The sequence below is a fragment of the Myotis myotis genome, unplaced genomic scaffold (assembly GCF_014108235.1).
Source record: "Myotis myotis isolate mMyoMyo1 unplaced genomic scaffold, mMyoMyo1.p scaffold_m19_p_2, whole genome shotgun sequence".
Classification (NCBI taxonomy): domain Eukaryota; kingdom Metazoa; phylum Chordata; class Mammalia; order Chiroptera; family Vespertilionidae; genus Myotis; species Myotis myotis.
Window position 1 is genome coordinate 9154777 of NW_023416324.1, and position 19160 is coordinate 9173936.

The 19160-nt window shown below is 56.6% G+C and overlaps 1 protein-coding gene across 1 annotated transcript in view; it reads left to right on the plus strand.

Annotated features, from left to right (window-relative positions):
- The first annotated feature begins 835 nt into the window (after nt 1-835).
- IGSF21 (immunoglobin superfamily member 21) overlaps nt 836-19160 on the plus strand; it is a 207823-nt gene continuing 189498 nt past the window's right edge. The window contains exon 1 of the mRNA XM_036350791.1: nt 836-1279. Within this exon, the coding sequence (XP_036206684.1) occupies nt 1210-1279 (70 nt within the window). The 5' untranslated portion in view covers nt 836-1209. The remainder of the gene's footprint in view (nt 1280-19160) is intronic.

Here is a 19160-nt window from a genome sequence, read left to right on the forward strand (position 1 = left end):
TCCCCTCCTAGGAGACCCCAAGGCCCACAGGCTCCATAGTGTGTGTGTGTGTGTGTGTGTTGGTGGGAGGAAGATGCTAAGATACAAACCCCAAACCCCACTCCTCAGGCCTGGGGTAAAAGAGACGTCAGATCTGCCAAAAAAGTGAAAACGTAGCCTCTGCGAAGAGGAAACAACCAGTTCCTTACTCATTCCCGGCTGGATCCGAGTGTGGCTATTCTAGGAAGAAAGGACCAAACACCCCACTTCCCTGGGTTCCTGGGGGGTGGGCACCCCTAATTTGGGAAGTTTCAGGACACTTATGCCCCTAATCCTTCCCACTAAGGGCATTACTACCAGTAAGTGGCAAGGCCAGTACGGGGCCACACCCTGCCGGCTCTGCGCTGTGGAGGCATCCCTCTCAGGGGGCTATGAGGCTGCCTCCCCCACCGGTGTGTGTGTGTGTGTGTGTGTGTGTGTGTGTGTGTGTAGGGGGGGAGGTGAATCCCAGGGATGGAATTAGGTGGAGGGGGATCAGCTGGAGCTTGGCTCATGGAGGGCAGGAGACCTAGGTCACCTGGGAGATGTTTGTGAAGATAAGGGTTTCAAGCCAGGTGTGAGTGAGGGGGGGTCCCCCGGGATAGAGATGGGGGGAGGAGACAGGGAGGGAGGGGACGGGGGAGGGGGAGCTCTCCTTCTCCCTGCAATAAATCGGCTTAGCGGAGAGAACCGAACAGCCCAGAAAGGATTAAAGAAAAGTCTGTATAATACAGCGGAGAGCGCGGCGAGGGGAGGGCGGGGAGGGTGGGGGGCGGGGAGAGAGGGGAGGGACGGAGGGAGGGCGCTGGGAGGGGGGCGCTCGCGCAGCCGAGAGAGGCGAGCGCGAGGCAGCGAGAGCGCAATTTGGCTCCAAACTCCAGCGCCGCCGCGGATCCGAATCCCGGTGGCGGTGGGTGCCGCTCGCAGCCGCGGAGCCGGGAGCCAGCAGCTGCGCCCGGAGGACGCCCGGAGCCCGAGGGTCGCGGCGCCCCGCGGAGCCCGAGCCCAGTCCAGCCGGGCGCCTGGGCAGCCGGGCCGCGGCGGCATGGGGGCGCCCCCGCGGCGCCCCGCGCTGTCCCCCGCTGTCTCGGCCGGCGGCCCGAGGCAGGAGCGCGCCTGAGCCCATGGCGAGGGGACCTGCCTCCGCCGCCGCCGCCGCCGCCCCGCCAGCGCCTCCCGCTCCCGGGCAACATGCGGGCCGCCCGGAGCCTCCGCAGCTGCGTCTGCCTGCTGCTCGCCGCGATGCTGGACCTGGCGCGCGGTGAGTGCGCGGCCGCCGGCGGGAGCCCTGGCCGCGGGCGTGTGCGGGGCCGGCCGCCGGGGAGGGGCGCAGGCGGGGTTGCTCCGGAGGGGCTCGGGTCCGAGCAAGGTCTTGGCGTGGGGGTCTGTGGAGCTGGTCGGCTTGGCGAGGGGCCGGGGGGGATGTCTCCTGTGGAGAGAGCGCTCTGGGCTCTGGGTCTGTGCCCGTGTGTGCGTGTGTGTGTGTGTGTGTGTGTGTGTGTGTGTGTGCGTGCGCTCGTGCCTTTGTTGCGCCTGTGTGTGCGGTGCCCGGGAAGGAGCTGCGTGTGAAGAGGGCGCGGGAGCGCATTTAGGGATGCGAATGTGCGTGATGGTGCGTGAGTGCGCGAGTGTCTGGAGGGTGTTGAGTGTCTGTGTCAGTTACGCGGGGAAGGTGTGTGTGTGAGAGCGGGAGCGAGAGTGTTCGGGGCTGAGTGGGTGGCAGCTCCTCCGCGAGGGTGTGAAGTGGGCTGTGTGTGAGCGTGGCGGAGGGAGAGTGAAGGTGCGAGGCGTGGCGTTTCACGCGTGCCCCAAGTGTGCGGGTCCCCGGAGGGGCGTGTGACAACAGATGACTGTGTTTCTGGGCGGGGGCGTGCGTGCACCGCAGGTGAGAATGTGACACTTGGCAGGGCGTGGAGGTGCTCCTGCGGGGCGCGGGGGGCGGGGGTGTCGTCGTGTTGCTTCATGGACACGAGTGTGCGTGCGTGTGGTGGACCGAGCGTGTGGTTGGGGGCAGGTGTGGGCGCGTGGGGGTGAGGAGGTGTGAGCTGTGGTATGTGTGTGTCCCGTGTGGACTGGGTCCCAGCTGGAAGGAGGAAGAAGCCGAATGGGCTCCGCAGCGCTAGCGATCGGAGATAAGAGGCTCCACAGCCCCGGGGTTCTCGCTGCCTCCCGCCCGGCGCCCCTGGCTGGTGGGTCTGAAAAGCTGCGGGAGTGGAACCTGCGACTCAGGCACCTTCCGTCAGGGGCCCAGGCACTGGCTGCCCGCCCAGCTGGAGGGAAGTGGGACCAGGGAGGAGCCGGCGAGGGTCCGCGTCCTGGTCCTGGATCCTCCCTGAGCCTCTGTCAGACCTGGGTGCCCCAAACCAGCGCCTCTGGAAACAGCCTGGTTCCGCCATGGAGGGGGAAAGCGACGTGGGTGGCCAAAAAGTAGCCATTGTGACCATGACCGGTAGGGCTCAGCCCCTGGCTCAGTGGGGTGATGGAGGTGGGGGAGTCAGCTGCCCTCTGTGTGTGCCTTGCCCTAAGGGGTGGCGTCTAACAGGCTCCCAGAGTGCCTGCCAGGAAGGGGCGCCCCGAAACCCCCACCCCCTCTTCTCCTCCGCGGTCCTTGGAGAGCGCTGGTCTGCAGACGGGAGCCCCTGCAGACGGAGCCCGGTGGTGGTCCTGCTGGCAGAAGCGGGGAGAGGCAGGCGTGAGCCAGAGGAATGCAGTACTTTGTGCCCCATCTGTGGAGCAATGGACTTTTCAAAGTGGATCAAAATCTACCCCCAACTCTGGGGCGAGGGCTCCCTCCCTCGGATGCCCCCAGCCTAGAGGGAGGGTTAGATGGAGAGGAGGGGTGGGGGTAGGGGTTGACCGGGTTCCTGAGCGCTTCCGCCACCGCCACGCAGAGGGCGCCCTGCTTTGCTGAGAGGCACTGGAGCCCTCACCTGGCCATTGCAGGGAGCAGGGGTTGGAGGCAGGACGGGAGCACCCCCCGTCCCCCGCCTCCCAATGCTTGGAACCCAGAGACCCGGCAGGAAAGGGGGATGGCGGCGAGTGGTGGGAAAGGCTTTGGTGGGAAACCCTCTCCATCAGGACCCCACCCTGCGAGCTCTCCCCGGAACCCCAGCAGCGTTTCCCGGCTCCAGAGCTGCGGGCGTCCTGAAGCCCCCCTGCCCACCTCCTCCGCAGGCTGCGGGAGGCGGGGCCCAGGAGCCGGGGTGAGCGCCTCTGGGCTTGGGGAGCCGGCTTGGCCTTTGAGCTCCGCTGCTCAGGGTGAAGGAAAGATGCAGACCCCATGGCGCACCGGAAACTTTCCGAGCCTGGGGCGCGGACCGGGTCCCGATCTGCAGGGGAGCAGTCTGTTCTCCGCAGAGGAGGAAAGACTGCGCGTGGGTGGGGTCTCTCCTTCCCGCTTCCAAGCAAGTGCCCACGAGGGGGCGGGGATACAGCAGGGTCCGCAAGAGATGCAAGAGGCCGGCTTGCCGGAGGAGGGCGCCCTTCCCGGACCAAGAACCAAGCACCTGGCACTGGGCTCTGCCGGCCCACCTGCCAGGGGCTGCCTCGAGGGCAAGGAGCGTAGAATCTGGAGCAAGTATCATAAACATGCTTGTTCCGTGGGGGACGGGGCTGTCATACTAAAGAGGGGCGCGGCCCATGAGCCCTGGCCTGTTCTGCCCGTTTGGGTTGCAAAGCAAAGGGGTTCCACTTCGGAGAGGTGGGTTAGAAAGGAGAAAGGTGTCCGCTGCCCAGGCTGGCTGGCTGGGTGGCGGGAAATGCCTGCCGCTGGCTCCCCATTGCCCAGAATCTGACTCTCGAGGAGAAACCCACATTTCTCAGGTCTCCCCCTCACCCCGGGCGCCGAAATGGCGTTTTCAACTGGGCACTTCTGGGAAGGAAGCTCTGCTCTTGGGCCTCTGCAGTGGCCCCGTGGGGGTGGGGGTGGGGTGGGGGCACCAGGGATTGGGAGTGGGGGCTGGAGAATGGTTCTTGGACCTGCCACGTGGGGCTCTGGGACATTCTCCAGGAAGAGTAGGGGTGGTCAGGCCCAGTTAGGTGGAGCCACAGGCCCTAACAGTTGTCTCTTCACAATCAAGCATCAGCAGGTGGGTTGGAGGGGGGTAGCCAGCTTGGCTGGGCTGAGGCAACCGCAACACTGAGACTGCAGGGCTGTGCTGCTGGAGCTGGTGTGAGGATTTTACATATTTATCCTCCCTCTCCACCCCCACCCCACGCCCTGACCTGCTGGGGCTCCGCACCACAGGGCTCCTTCTGAGCCCTGGGCAGCCGTGTTAAAGGGCCTGCCCCGTGCAGGCTGCTTCTCTCCTGCTCCCCCAGAATGCCGGGACCCCCAGGCAGCACCTCCGCTCCCTTGCCAGCCCCGATGCAACCTGGAGTTTTGCCTGAGATGTTGAGCTAGGTTTTCTTTTTTATGTGCAGAAAACGTTAGAGCTGGAAGCAACCTCCAAGATCACTTCAGTGGTTCTGAAGGTTCTATTATGTTTTAAGCAGGAGAACCTTGTTAAAGTAGGAACTGATCATCCCCTACCCAACCCTAATGCCTTAGGCGAGACGATGGGCTCGAAAGGAGAGCTGCCCTGGTCCGTGCGGTGCCGAGACCCAGCATCTCACAGCCCTTCCACAGCAAGTCTCTAACAAGCTCAGATCGCTCCCGTCTTACGTCGTAGCTGGGGTTTTGTGTTTTCAATAGCCACGATTATGTGGATCAGCTGCCACGTGTCCAGCACGTGCTGGCCGCTTCACAGCCCTCATGCATGCTGTGCGATGGGTTTAAGCTTCTCTTTTCACAGATCAGGAAAGTGAGGCTCAGAGTTTGAAGATATGTTCATGGCAGGCGCACTGGCTCCTTCCAGCTCCCAGCTGGTCCAGCCCCAGGCTCGCTCTTCCCTTCCAATGACCCCTCTCTCGGGCTGCAGGGAGTCCTGTGAGAGCAGTGATGCCTTAGGTTGGCCTGGCTACCTGACTTTTCAGAGCCGCTGTCTCTTACACACTTAACTGCTGCTACCGTTCAGGGGCGGGGTGGTGGGGGATGGAGGTGGAGGAGTTTGAGCAGCTTGCCCCGGTTTCTGGGTAAGCAATCTGCGACTTCAAAAGCAGAGGCCAAACAAAGAGCTGAACAAAGGGGAGGCTGGTTAGTTCTGTTCACTGGCTTTCCTGGCATTCATGTAGGTGTCTGACCTGGCTTATCACCCTGCCCACCTCTGCTACATCCTCAGGCCCCTTGAAATTCAGTGATTCATGCACCCGCACATGTTTAGTATAGACTGATTGTGTGCGAGGCACTGTGCTAAGCATTGGAAACACAGTCCTGAACACGGTAGGGGGATTTTCTGCTAACAGCTTAGCAGAAAATTGATTCTTCACATAGAGGGAGCGAGGGGCTAGATCTTGGACCCTAACTGAGCTCTCACTGTATGTCAGGGACGGTGCCATGTGCGTTGCCGTTCTTGTCCCCTTTCATGCTTACCACCACCCTGAGAGGTGAAATTAGCCTTATTTTGCAGATGAGTAAATGGGGGCTCAGGGAGGTTAAGTGACTTCTCCAAGGCCATCCAGTCGGTACATGGCAAGCAGAGATTTCAACATGGGATTCTTTCCCTCTGTGCTCTGCTATCTCCTAGTGAGAATGGCCTGCAGTCCCCTGCCCGGCTCCAGCCACATGGACAGTTGCAATGGCTCCAATTCCCTCTCTGGGTGTTTTTCTCCTGCCTAAATCCCCATTGAGATAGAATTACCAGTGTGCTCGCCTGCACAGATGGGAGAGCGGGTGTCCCTGAAAGCCCTCGTCATCATGAGAATGAATGGGCATCTGTTGTGGGCAGGGCGCTTTGGGAAAGAGGGAGACCTGAGACCCGGGGTCCTCACCCCAGTGGGGTGAGAGGGTGGGCATATTCCTGGGAAGATGCATGGCAGTCCAGGTGGTAATGCATTGATACCTGCTTAGATGCCAAGTGAATTGATGTCCCCTCCAGCAGGTTCTTGGGGGGAGAGTGATTAATCGGGGTGTGAGGGGGATGCCTCAGAGGGAAGGGAGACATTTAGACCTTGAAGTAAAGGGAGGATGTTCATAAGCCCAGGGCTGTGGGGGGTGAGGGGTGGGGGTGGGGAATGTGCCAGAAAGAGAAGCCTGTATGAGCAGAGAGCCAGAGGCAGGACCATGCGCGGTGGACCAGCTCGACTCAAGGCTGTCTCCCTAGCCCAGCCGTGGGCAAACAACGGCCCGCGGGCCAGATCCGGCCCATTTAAAACCGTTTAAAATGAATAAAAAAGACCGTACCCTTTTATGTAATGATGTTTACTTTGAATTTATATTAGTTCACACAAACACTCCATCCATGCTTTTGTTCCGGCCCTCCGGTCCAGTTTAAGAACCCATTGTGGCCCTCGAGTCAAAAAGTTTGCCCACCCCTGCCCTAGACTCTAGGGACCTAGAGTCTCAGTGAGGACTGGGACAAAGAAGAGTGAGGGTCCTGACATCTACTGTGTATTATGCACCTGTGAGGTGCTCTTTAGGCATTAAATGCCCCCAACAGTCCACGAGGCAGGATTATTAGCCATGTTTTGCAGATGAGAACAAGAGACCCAGGATCTTTTCCCCCTTCTCTCTCTTCCTTTCTTCTTTCTTTTCTTTCTTAAATAATGCATGAGGCTTGGGATCTTTATTAAGTGGAAGATCTGGGAGTTTCAGACCCAGGTCTAAGGCAATCCGACACAGCTGGTGCTGGAGAGGAGAAACTAGTTATTTTTCATCATTTGCAAGGGAAGATGCAGCAGCCTCCACCATTTGTGAGGGGATGCAAAGCCTTCCGTTTTGAGTGATAGATGTTGGTGGTGTTAAAACACATGACGTCGCTTCCTAAGAGGTGTCCGTCTTCGGGATGAGGTTCTTGGGAACGAACCAGAGAGATGAGCTCCTGGAACCCATCTTTACACAGTCAGGGGGCCCAGTAGCTGAAGGGGCCCATGATCACCAAGATCTACTGTCCACAGTCCCATGCATGGGGCAAATAGATACCTTGTGCACGGAGCTGGAGGTGTACAGAGTAGCTGCCCACAGGGGTGGAAACGGACTTTGGGGCACCCAGGAAAGGAATCTGGTCTTGGACTTGGCCCTAGGCCATTCCTGCATCTCCTGGCAACATGCCAGGTTTGCTCTGGGAAAATTAGGCAAGCGCCACCCCCAACTGCACACCACTTTCATAGATGGCACAATCGGGTAACGCACCCCCAAGCCGAGCCCATCAGACGCACTCGCCCTGGAACCTGAATATTAAGCATAGTGTCAGGAAGACTGAGAATCACTGGCATGTCCCCCTGGCCAGTGGAGGCCCCCGATAAACTGTACTTTGCTGGTTTCCCAAGAAATAATGATGGGACCTACCTGGCAGGGAGCTGACAGGAGGGAACGAGTCATTGCATGCGGAGCTCTCGGCTCTGATGAGGGGACCGGCATTAACCACGGACGGTTATGCCAGAGCCGTCCAGCTCGTGTGGCCAGAGTCCTCCCCAGGCCCAGCACTTCCGCTTGTTCTGCTCCGTTAGTTCCCTTCCTTTGGCTTGAGTTGTCTGGAGCGATTTCTGCTCCTTGCAACAAAGACCCCACTTGACAGCCTCCCTAAGGCAGGATGAGCCTCAGAGTCGCTGATTAGCCCCTCCGGGTAACCCCTGGAGGAAGGTTCATGACCCCCTGGCTGGGGTGACCGACTCCATCGTCTGCTCCCTGCCTTTCCCTGGAGGCCTGAGGCATTGCTGTCCCGCACGCTCCCCCTGCCCCCAGTGCGGCTCAAGAGCCAATGAACATTTTCCCAGTGGAATTCGGGGATGGAGCCAGTCTCCCTGTGGACCGCCCACATCCCACCTTCGTGGAATAGAAGCTCCCTGAAGACAGGGACGCTGTGCGGGCCTGCCATCGAATCTTCTCCATGAAACACATGGTGGGTGCACAATGGAAGTTGTTTGGATGCATAAGCCGCCTTTGGCCTTTAGACACATGTGCCTTCATTTAGATGAGGGCTGGGTCCATGGCTTTCTACAGAAAAGTGTGTGAATGGGCTTACCGATGGCATGTGGAGTTGAGACTGGTCTCACAGGTGAACTTCCTGTCAGCCAAGTTCTGCTTCTATCTTTCTTGGAGATGCTCAAATAATCAAAGTAGTGGAGACGCTGACTAGGGACACCCCAACTCTCTGCCCACTGATAGCAATCGAGAGCTGATGACCTGCTGGCAGACCCATCAGTCCACGTCGTCCTCATATCAGATGTGAAGGCCGCTATTCTTGAGCCTATTGAACACCCAGGGAAACTGAGGTTTAGGGAGATGAGAGATGGTAGCAGGAAGGGGCTGGACTGGACCCGGGTTTGGTGGCTGCGAGCCCAGCTTTCCTTCCCTCCCCCACTCATTGCACTGCCTCATTTGGTCCACAGGGGTCTGGAATGAGGCCGGCCAGCTCCCCATGAGCTCACAGCCCAGAAATATCAACCAAAAAGCATGCGCTGTGAGCTGGGTGCTGTGGTCGTCACTGTGCTGATGTGACCTCCTCCCTCCTCCACTGCCGTCCGAATGGGTGTTTACATCCCCGATCCAAGGCGTGGACACTGATGTCCCTGGTCACACAGCATGGAGACCAGAGCCCACGTCTCTCCAGCCCACAGACTGCATCTGCCTGGGAGGTTCCTGGCCTTCTCCTCCCCTCCTCCCCTCCTCCCCACTCTGCTCTTTATTGGCACAGAGAGCAGACGTCTGCCCTCAGCCAGCACAGCCCCTGACCCCCAGCAAACCTCTCTCCAAGCCTCTGCTCGCCCACTTCCCACCCTCCACTGCTCCCTGGGCCCCGGTGACTCTGGTGTCCCCTAAGTGTGCTGGCAGCGCCACCTTGGGCAACACTCTGCTAAAACCACCTCCTCTGGGCTGGAGGTGGTTGTGGGTTGGTCTCCCTATTGAGCAGAGAGCTCTTGAGGGTCAGATCCCGGGCATGGGTTCTGGTTCTGAGCACATCTCCAAGATGTGTTTATTGAATGAATGAATGAATGAATGAATGAATGAATGAATGAGGTCTCCCTGAGCTTGGCCCTGCTCAGTTACCACTGGAAATCTTCCCAGTGTGAGAAGGTGTTCATTGTCCACTCTGCCCACCACCACTCACGCCGGCATCACAGCTGGCATCTGGGGGTGAGCCAACAGTAGAAGGTGATGGGAACACCAAAGGGCTTTGTCTTCCTTCTGAGCTCCCCTTGGCGGGGGAGGGAGCTGCCCTTGATTGGTGCTGGGGCGGGTGTGGGGGAGAAAGGAGGGAAAAAGTATGCACTCAACATCTATTCATGCCAAGCCCCACCTGAGCATCGTGTTCACGAGAAACTGGGAATGAGGTTGGCGTTGTTGGCAGAGGCCCGAGCTCCTGGTGAGGGGTCTGGATTGGAGCCTGGGGCTTTGGGGAGCAGTTGAAGAGAGAGGCGAGACCGTCCCAGAGCAGTGCTCCAGGAAGATTAATTTGGCTTTTCTGGGCCACCTGAAGCTGGAAAGCCTTTGGAACCGCCACTGGGCTGTAAATGATGGCTCTGGGTTCCCAAAGAGACACAGCCTCAGGGAAGAGAAGCCGTCATCTGGAGACCGCCCACCTCTCCCGGAGAGTCCAGGCCTGCAAGGAGGGAAAGCCAGGCCCCTGCCCACACCCCATCCAAGTCGCAGGGCCTGGGAGGGGGCTGCTCCCGATGGAACTTGTACCTCGGGTCTGAGCCAGGAGTGATGAGAGGAGGGCGCCTCTGGGGAGAAGCTTCTAGATCTCCAGGCCACATGGCTCTGGAGTCTGACCAGGGTTCAGATCCCATCTCCACCACGTGTCCAGCATGTGAGCTCAGCTAACCTCTTCATCGCTTTCAGCTTCCGTTTCTCTCATTGGACGTGCGGCTTGTCTTGGTGGACTGACTGTCCGGGTGGGGCTGCTGGGAGGGCGAGTCACATGACCCGAGGGGTTTGCATGCACAGTGTCGGTGTCTAGTCCTTAGTGGGTGTGTGGAAAGCGGCTGCCGCAGCTATAATGATGATTGGTTCCCAGCATGTGCTGGTGTGAAGAAGTGTTTACAAACCCCGGTGCCCGGGAGGAGGGGGTACGTTGTAGATTTTCCACATGGAGCATGACTCAGCCTCCGGGTTCCGAATTACAGAGCAGCGGGGCCAGCAGGGAGCTGAGAGAGATCTGCACTGTCTCCTTGCCCCCATTTGAAAGCTGAGGCAACTGAGGCCGGAGAGAGGAGTGACTCTTGTGTGGGCACACGCCCTGGGCCCTCTCCCTTCAGGCCCCGGGGCCCATCCCAGGGCTCAGCCTCGCACACCCCCATCAGAGTTCCCCAGACTCGGGTGGGGATGTTGGCAGCACTCCCGCGGGGAGCGACCCCCAGCCTCATAAATCATAGGAGTAGCTCGGGAGTCGCCAGGCAGAGAAGCAGCTGAGCCGTTGGGCTCTTTTGTTCCTTTGCCAAGCGGTTCCCTTTGCCCTTTTGTTTCTCGTTCTGCAGAGGCACTTGCGCTCCTCCGGTGGGGTTGTTTGTCACCAATCCCGGCGCCTCCTTTATCTCCCCAGCTCTGTCTTCCTCCCCTCTCCCCAAGGCTGCCCAGTGGAAGGCGTCCATCATGGCGGCCCTGGCATCGGCTGGGCTGGCCTGGGCGGGGGCTCAGAGTGAAGACAGAGGCTGGTGCGGCCAGAGGGTGGGTGGCATCCGCAGCTAGGCCCAGCGCTCACTGCGCCGTGCAGGTTTTGTCCAGTGGGGATTCAGGTTGTGCAGGAACCCAAGGCCAGGTGCCCGGTTCCACAGAAGCAGGTGATAAGTGGCTGGTTGTCGCTGGGCACCTAGTGTCCGAGCGGGGGAGGAGAGAGCGGGGTGGAGGGCTGGGAAGGCAGCCGCAGCACAAAGGCGTCTTTGTTCACTTGGGCAGCGGGCAGTGGAGCAGGCGCCGGAGCTCAGCGTAGAGGGGAAGAGACATCCTTGGATGGGAGATTCCTAGGCCTGTGGCTGCCCGAGGGGCGGTGGTAGGAGACAGGCAAACCGAAATGGGGAAGAGTCGGTTCCCAGGGCAATCTGAGTTGCAGAGCGAGCAGTTTCTTGTTGCAGGAAGCAGTGTCATTCATTCATTCATTCATTCATTCCCTGCCTCATTCATTGGTGCCGCAAAAATTAATGGAATGCTTTCCGGGGGCCCAGCACTGTGTTGTTCTAGAAACTCAGAGAATGAACAGGCACGTTCTCGCTCTCCTGGGGCTTACAGTCTAGGGCTGTGCTGTTCAGTACGTGGCCAGGGGTGCTGACTGACGTTTGCATTAAAACGAAGCAAAGTAGCCCAGCTTTTACTGAACTGAATCCAACAAAATTTAGTTCTCCAGCCACATCAGCCACATTCCAGGTGCTCCGTAGGCCCCCGGGGCCAGCGGCTCCTGCGCTGGGTGGCACAGGTGTAGACAGGGCATTCCTGCCACTGCAGGAAGTTCTGTGGGACTTGGACCTGGGGCCCAGGGCAATGAACCTCTGTAGGCGGGGCCTGCCCATTGTCAACAAACCGCAGGGAATCACAGGGAGGGATTGTTTCTTGCTTGTCCTGTCCTTGTAGGTGTGCCCAGGAGAAAGCCTGGGGTTGATGCTCTCATTTCCTTCACACCGTCTATCACTTGCTGACCTCTTTCCAAAAAAATAAATAAATAAATCCAAAACAAACCCTATCGGTCTAGGGCACCCGGGCTTCAGCCAGCCAGCGGCAGTGAGGCTTAATAACCATGTTTTGGTTTTGTGGTCATTCTTTTTCAGTCGCCCTCTGTTTAAGGCAAGTGAGACTGGGGTTTGCCATTGGGGGCAGTGATTTCAATTCTCTCTCTTTTTAAAACACGGCTTATGTAAGTAAAAAACGAGTCGCGTTAACGAGAAATGTTAAGTACAACTCGGAGCAGGTCGCTGGTGGATGCGGCCGGTCTGTGACCGTTGCCAGCGTGAATGCTGGCCGTTGGGAAGCCCCACTTCAGAGGGACCCACACGGGCGTTGGAGGCCGAGGGAGTCGGGTTCAAGGGTCAGCACGGCAGTGGGCGAGCTCTGTGAGCTCCTCTACTCCTCTGTGTGCCAACCCGGTGCCAGGAGGAAACACGGCTCTCCGCTGGGGAGTCTGAGGTGGCTTATTGCAGGGGCTGTGTGCTGGGGTTTAGGGGAAGGTGCAGCCCCAGGGGCTAGGGACAGTGGGAGCTGTTAATAGCCCTAGACTGGGAAGCGGGCTGGGGGGTGCTGTGGGGATGGGGATACAGTCAACTTTGGGGCACCTGGCAGGGAACCAGAGGGAGAAAGGCCCCAACTTCAGGCTTTTTCTGTCATTGAGTCTCTTGGGTGTCGCTCCTTGACCAAACCCAATTGGGTGCCCCTACAGGTTGGCCTGCCAGGCACAGAGCTGGTGGAGAGGGGAGGAGAGTGAGCTGGGGAACAAATAGCGGAGCGCTCGCATCCTCCTGCTAAGCCTCCGTTTCCCCATCTGTATAATGGGGTTGTGTAACTCACCACCCAACAGAGTGGGGGTGATGGCGACACGAGGCGAGGCACGGTGCTAATAATTGGCCATTTACGTCCCTAACAGCAGCAGTCGATTCATATGCCCAGTGCTGAGCTGGGTGCTAGGTTTTCCTGAGCCAAACAGTAGCAAATGAATACGGGGCTGGCTCTCCAGGGGCCCACGAATGTGGGAGAGCAGTGCAGTCCGCAGAGAGGAAACGCCTGCCCTTGCCACTGCTGGCATTGACCTTTGCGATGCGTCGTCTCTGCTCTAGACTCATCAATGTCCCTCCCCCTCCTCTGTCCCCCAGGCCACCTCGCTGATGGATGAGTCCACCCCAGGGCGCACCTCTGCGTCATTCCCGAGTCTATTTTCCACCCTATTGGCCACGGAGAGGTTCCTTCTCCTTAGACCCAGTTAGTCATCTTGCCTGCCCGCCCCCTGGCTCTCACCATGTGCATCCTGGCCCACATCCGTAGGGATCGGGCTCCACGCTTCCTCCTTCCACGGGGAGAGGCAGGTGCTGTCCCGTCTCAGCTGCTTTTCCCAGGACAGGATGCTTCCACCCGTGCTGGTGTGGGGAAGGGAGGGCGCAGTGAGTTCACTCCTGGGACCACCCGGTCTTCGTCCTTTACCTGAAGCTAGGAGTACCACTGCCACTTTCATTTATTTATTTTATTTTTTTAAATATGTTTTTATTGACTTCAGAGAGAGAGGGAGAGAGAAACATCAATGATGAAAGAGAACCATTGATTGGCTGCCTCCTGTTGGCTGCCACACTGGGGGTCGAGCGCGTAACTTGGGCATGTGCCCTGACCGGGAATCGAACCTTGACCTCCTGGTTCATAGGTCAATGCTCAACCATTGAGCCATGCTGGCCTGCACTTTTATCGAGATCTCGGCAGGGTGTTACTGGAGTTCAGGGAGCTGCTGCCTTCTAACCTGAGGAAATGGTTTCCTGGGGGAACGTCCGTCAGTAGCTCCCTTGGCTCCCAGCTCCCCGTTGGCCGAGGTGACTTGCCTTGCGCCCTTCTGTCCCTTTGTCTGGCCCTTTTCCATCCACCTTGGCTGTTCAAATGGGCTCTGATGAGCACTCGTTTTGCCAGTTGAAATCCGTGAGACACACATTCCGTGCTTTGCTGAAATTGCCGTGACAAATACCAGCGGCAATCTCATCCCCGGGTCATTCTCCAAAGTGCTCCAGGCAAGACAGACGGAGTGCCCCTGCCCCTCGCCAGCATGCCATCTGGCGGCTCCGCATCTTCTCCTACTCGCCCTGCCCCGTGCAGGTTGGTCTCCGTCCTGCCCACTGGCTCAGTGGCAGCGGGACCCTCTGTGGGGGAGGGAGGGGTGTCGATTGCTCACTGGGGGTAAATATCCCTTAGGAAAAACTCCACGAAAAGTCAACTAGTTCTCAGCTTCCAAGTTGGCCGAGGCAACATTCCTTTGTTCAGTCCCCTTCCACCTACCACAGCTTTCAACTTGACTCATTTCCCGGTTGAATCTGGGGCCATACCCACAGGCTGGCCCTCCCTCCGTGCTGGCTGCATGGCCTCCATGGGAGTACAGGCTGCCACCTCTGGCTTCAGGGGTAACTCCTGAGTCTCAGTTCCTTGTGGGGGGCGGGGGGCGGTGCTGCCCTCAGGTTGGCCAGCTCTGAACCATGCCCTGGTCCGAGCCCCAGCACACGGCAGAGATCACCAAACTTCAGTCACCCCTTCACGACTTTTGTCACATCTGCATCCCCTCTGTGCTATTATTTACATCATCATTTTCTTAAAAATCAAATTTAAATGGATTCCCTTTCGTTCTATTTGTTTTGTGCAAAGGCATCATGTATAGGTTTGTTAGACTGGGTTTATGTTTCCTTAATTCATATTAAAATAAACATGTGCCTATTTGAATTTCCTTCTTAATAAACGAAGCCTGTTTTATTATTGCAAGTGTTAATAATGAAGAATTCCGGCGCAGCTGTGGCATGGGAGCCGCGAAGCCGCGTGCTCTCTTTCTAGCTCAGGAAACAGATGAAGCCGGTGGCGTTGAATGGCATGACGACTGAGCATCGCGTGCAGACCTGTCAATGAGAGAGCGACTGGCTGAAAGTTCCTGATTAGGACACAAACGGGTATTCACAGTTCCAGCTTCTTCTTTCTCCTTCGACCATCAGGTGCTCCACCCGTCTGGCACTTCTGTGTTGAAGGCGTTGGTCCCCTCTTCCCTTTCCCACCTTCTCTTTCTCTTCTAGGCCCATGTCTTCTCTCTCGATCGAGGTCATTGGGTGTCCCCCCCCCCCCCCCCGGAGCTCTGTGGGAGCTCTGGCCTTAGGAAACCAGTCTGACCTGAGCAGAGGAGCATTGGGAATGGCATACGGTCGCCATTCATCACACACGTTTTCTCTGTCGAATCCGATTTGTGACGCAGGCAGGTGAGGACAGGATCCTCTTCCTCGCTGTAGTTGTTTCCCTTGGTTAGCACCATCGTCTCCGCTGATGCAAAGGTGCTTTGTCCCGTCCAATCTTTGGATCCAGCGCTTTTTCGATACGAGCTCTGCTTTGAGTTCTTGCCTCTCCCCTTTCAGCCTGAGCCACACTCTTTCCTACGTTCTGCAGCTCATCGCGTCTTTCCCAGCGCACAGCTGAATATTCCATGACTTCTTCTGGAGTTTCCCCTTCTCCTTCTCTTGCTGTATTTTCAACAGCATCATGTTCGCTTCTGCAGAGCTTCCCACACCACCCGACACCATCCCCTGAGCCGTGGTGGAACGCACCCTTTGGTGGACAGGACGCCGGCCTCGGCGTGATGAGCCCCAGGGTCTGATGGTCACTCCGGCGTTAACGGGCTGTGTGCCTGGCTTACCTCCTCCTCTGAGCCTCAGGCCCATCAACAAAGAGGTGGCTCTGGGTGCTCCAGTTCTGAGAGCCCTTGATGTATAATAACAGTGGGAAGGAGAGTCCTGTCTCTTCCGAAATAGTTCCTGTGAGACACACTCGGTGCCCCTAGACCCACCCCGCTTTGGGATGAAGCACCCTGCTCCAGGGGACCTTGCTAAAGAGCAGCTGTGACCGTGACGAGAGACACTCCAATAGCCGTTCATTTCCTTGCAGGACAGACTGGCCTCATTTCCATTCCATCCAGCAGCCATTTACTGAGCACCTGCTCTGGGCTGGGCCTTGTGCTGGGGCTGGCACTACAGGGGTCAATAAGACCGAGTGCCTGTCTTCATGGCGTTCATGGTCTCCTAGGGCAGTCAGGTAGGCCAACAAATAAATCACAGGATAGTATTGGGAATTCTAAAATTGAAAACATTTACCAAATCTTTGTGCAAAGGCAGAAGAAGAGATTACTGATCTGCCTGAGGTACTGGGGAAAGTTATATGTCACTAGAAGGGGTGATACATGACTGGGTCTTGAAGGATGCATAGGAGTTTGTCAGCCATAAGATAGCTCCTGCTTGTATTAGCTACTCATTATACCATCTTCACAAAACCCCACAGCGCGTGTGCTTCTAGTGTCCTCATTTTATGGCAGAAGAAACTGAAGCACAGAGAGGGTAAGCCACTTCCTCAGGGTCACACAGCTAGTAAGTGGCTGTGCTGAGTTTTGAACTCAGGAGGTCTCACATTTTAACTGTTTTTCTGTGCCAGAGAGATCCTGCCCAACTTGACCTTCCGTGGTTCTGGGGCTCTGTGGACTCTCCGTCTTGATTCTGCATGGTTCTCGGGGACTCAGATGCTCCAGCGGCAGCCCCAGTTGACCGTGTGCCCCAGGGCTGAGTCACTGTAGAAGACTGCAGTCCTGGCCCCTCCCTGCTCAGTTCTGCTCTGTTGCCTCTAGACTAGACTCATCATTATTATTATTTCTTTCCAACATGCTGCTAAAAACTTCCTGCAGAGAGCACGCAACCCCAGCTCTTTAAAAATTAAAGGGCTTTACTTAAACAATGTTAGTTCCCTTGGAAAGGCGACAGAAGAGGCATATGTGATGGTTATATTTAGTGCAGTGTGGGTCTCAGCAGATGAGTGTGGGGCTCAGTGGGTGTGGAGGTTACCAGGAGGGTATGCAGCTGGTCTCCCCTCCTTCTCATCCCCCAGAAAGTGTGGCCTCAGAGGAAACCTATTGTGCAGTGTCCTAGGAAGAGGAGGATGGGTGCCACGTGAGGGGAATCGCTGGGAAGACATAGAGCTGAACCAAAAGCCCCATCCCCCTGCTGTGCAGGACCTTAGCACTGATGACACTGTGCTCCTGCTGCCCCAGGATCTTTGCACATGCCACCCCTTCTGCTGGAAGCCACCTCCTTCTTTGGACAAAGCCCTGTGCATTATGCAGGTCTCACCTTAGACATCACTTGATTCATTCATTCGAGCAATATTTCCCTGCATCTACTAGGTTCACAGCACCATGGACACAGAAGCTATTTGTGACTCATCTGTATGTCCCCTGTGCCTGGCACAGGTCCTGGTGAGAGCAGACATCAGTAAGTGTTTATGAAACTAATAAAAGCTCATGGAGATGTTGTGGGATCTGGAGGAAGGACACAGTTGCCTGCCAGGAGCTTATAGACTCCTTAGAGAGTCATACTGAAGATATTGGGAACTCTGAGTGAGCTGACAGGCCTGATAGGGTCACACCCTTTCAGGGAAGGAAGGGAGAATTCCATCCTTCCTTCTTTTGACCATTCATCAACAATTCATCCATCTATCCTTCCATCAATCCATCCATCATCCATCCATCAATCCATCCATTCATCTATCCATCATCCATCCATCAATCCATCCATCAATCATCTATCCATCATCCATCCATGAATCTATCTAGCCATCCAGCCATCCAGCCATCCATCATCCATCCATCAATCCATCCATTCATCTATCCATCATCCATCCATTCATCTAGCCATGAATCTATCCAGCCATCCAGGCATCCATCATCCATCCATCAGGGAAGGAAGGGAGAATTCCATCCTTCCTTCTTTTGACCATTCATCAACAATTCATCCATCTATCCTTCCATCAATCCATCCATCATCAATCCATCAATCCATCCATTCATCTATCCATCATCCAGCCATGAATCTATCCAGCCATCCATCCATCCATCATCCATCCATCAATCCAGCCATCCAGCCATCCATCATCCATCCATCAATCCATCCATTCATCTAGCCATCATCCATCCATCAATCCATCCATCCATCTATCCATCATCCATCCATCCATCATCCATCCATCAATCCATCCATCATCCATCTATCAATCCATCCATTCATCTATCCATCATCCATCCATCCATCCATCCATCCATCCATCATCCATCATTCAACCATCTATCCAATACATTGGACACCTACTAGGTTCCAGGTAGCGTGGTAGGCACTGGGGATACAGTGGTACGTAGTAAAAGGTAAAGCTAAAGCCTGACTTCCTGGAGCTTACCTCTGAGACTGTGTGACTAGATAGATAGGACACAGGAGTATCCTATATAATAAAGCTTACTATGTAAATTGTCCCCTCGTATGGGCAGTTGACCGGGAGTTCGACTGGGAGACCAGGAGTTCAACTGCTCGCTATGATGTACGCTGAGCACCAGGGGGCGGTGCGGAACATGTGGGCGTCAGCGATGCAGCACTGGCAGTGGGCAGCAGTGGAGGCGCTGCTGGCCCCAATGGGCCCCCATGAGAGTGGGACCGTGGTGGGATAGTGGAGCAGGTGAGCAGGCGGTGCCAGGCCAAGGCAGGTGTGAGCGGGGAGCCCCGATCGCCCCACAGATGGTGGCAGGGGGTGGGGCCACTGCCCAGCTCCTAGGTGCTGAGGGAGAAAGGGTAAATATCAATATTAAAATATTTCTTCTAGTAATTTCTCTCTCAATGTGCACAAATCCGTGCACTGGGCCACTAGTATAACATACGGCGGGAAGTGATAACTGCTATGAAGGAGGATAAGGCCTCAGAATAGTAGAGGTGTGGTCTACAAAGCATAGGGTTAGGTCCTGTTTATTGAATGTCTGTGTCCCAGGCGCTGGCAGGCCCTGGGCTGCAAACGATCAAGAAGCATATTCACCGACTACAGTACATGTTGGGATGGAGAAGGCCAGGGTGTTTGGTGGTGACTAGGAGAGACGCACGATCCTGAGACATGAGCTGGGCCTCGGAGGATGACAAGGTTCAGGCAGGATTTGGCAGACCCATGGTTCTCAACTGTGCCCCTCTGGACCCCAATTTTTCATGGAGGTACCCCACAAACACACATACCACTTTGAGAGGCCAGCATATGGGTCAAGGTGATGGTTGAGGGGGGCCCTTATCCCCGATTAAGCCAAGAACCCTTCTTGCCTATTTGAAACACAATCTTCTCTCAAGCTTTACTTAGAACACAGAGTCCTGCAGCCACAGAAGGAAATGGAAGATGAGTGGATTGGATGAGGACATGTCTCCACCGTCAGGGCTGGAGGAGGTTCTGGAGCTTTCTGGTTAGGTCCAGCCCTCCTCTCACTCTATGTGTAGGGAAACTGAGGCACAGAGAGGCCGGGGACCTGTCCCAGGCCACCAGCAAGAGGGGACCATATCTGGGACAAAGCCTCTGACTTTCCCCTTGTTCGAGCTAGAATGGAGACCTGTGAGAAGAG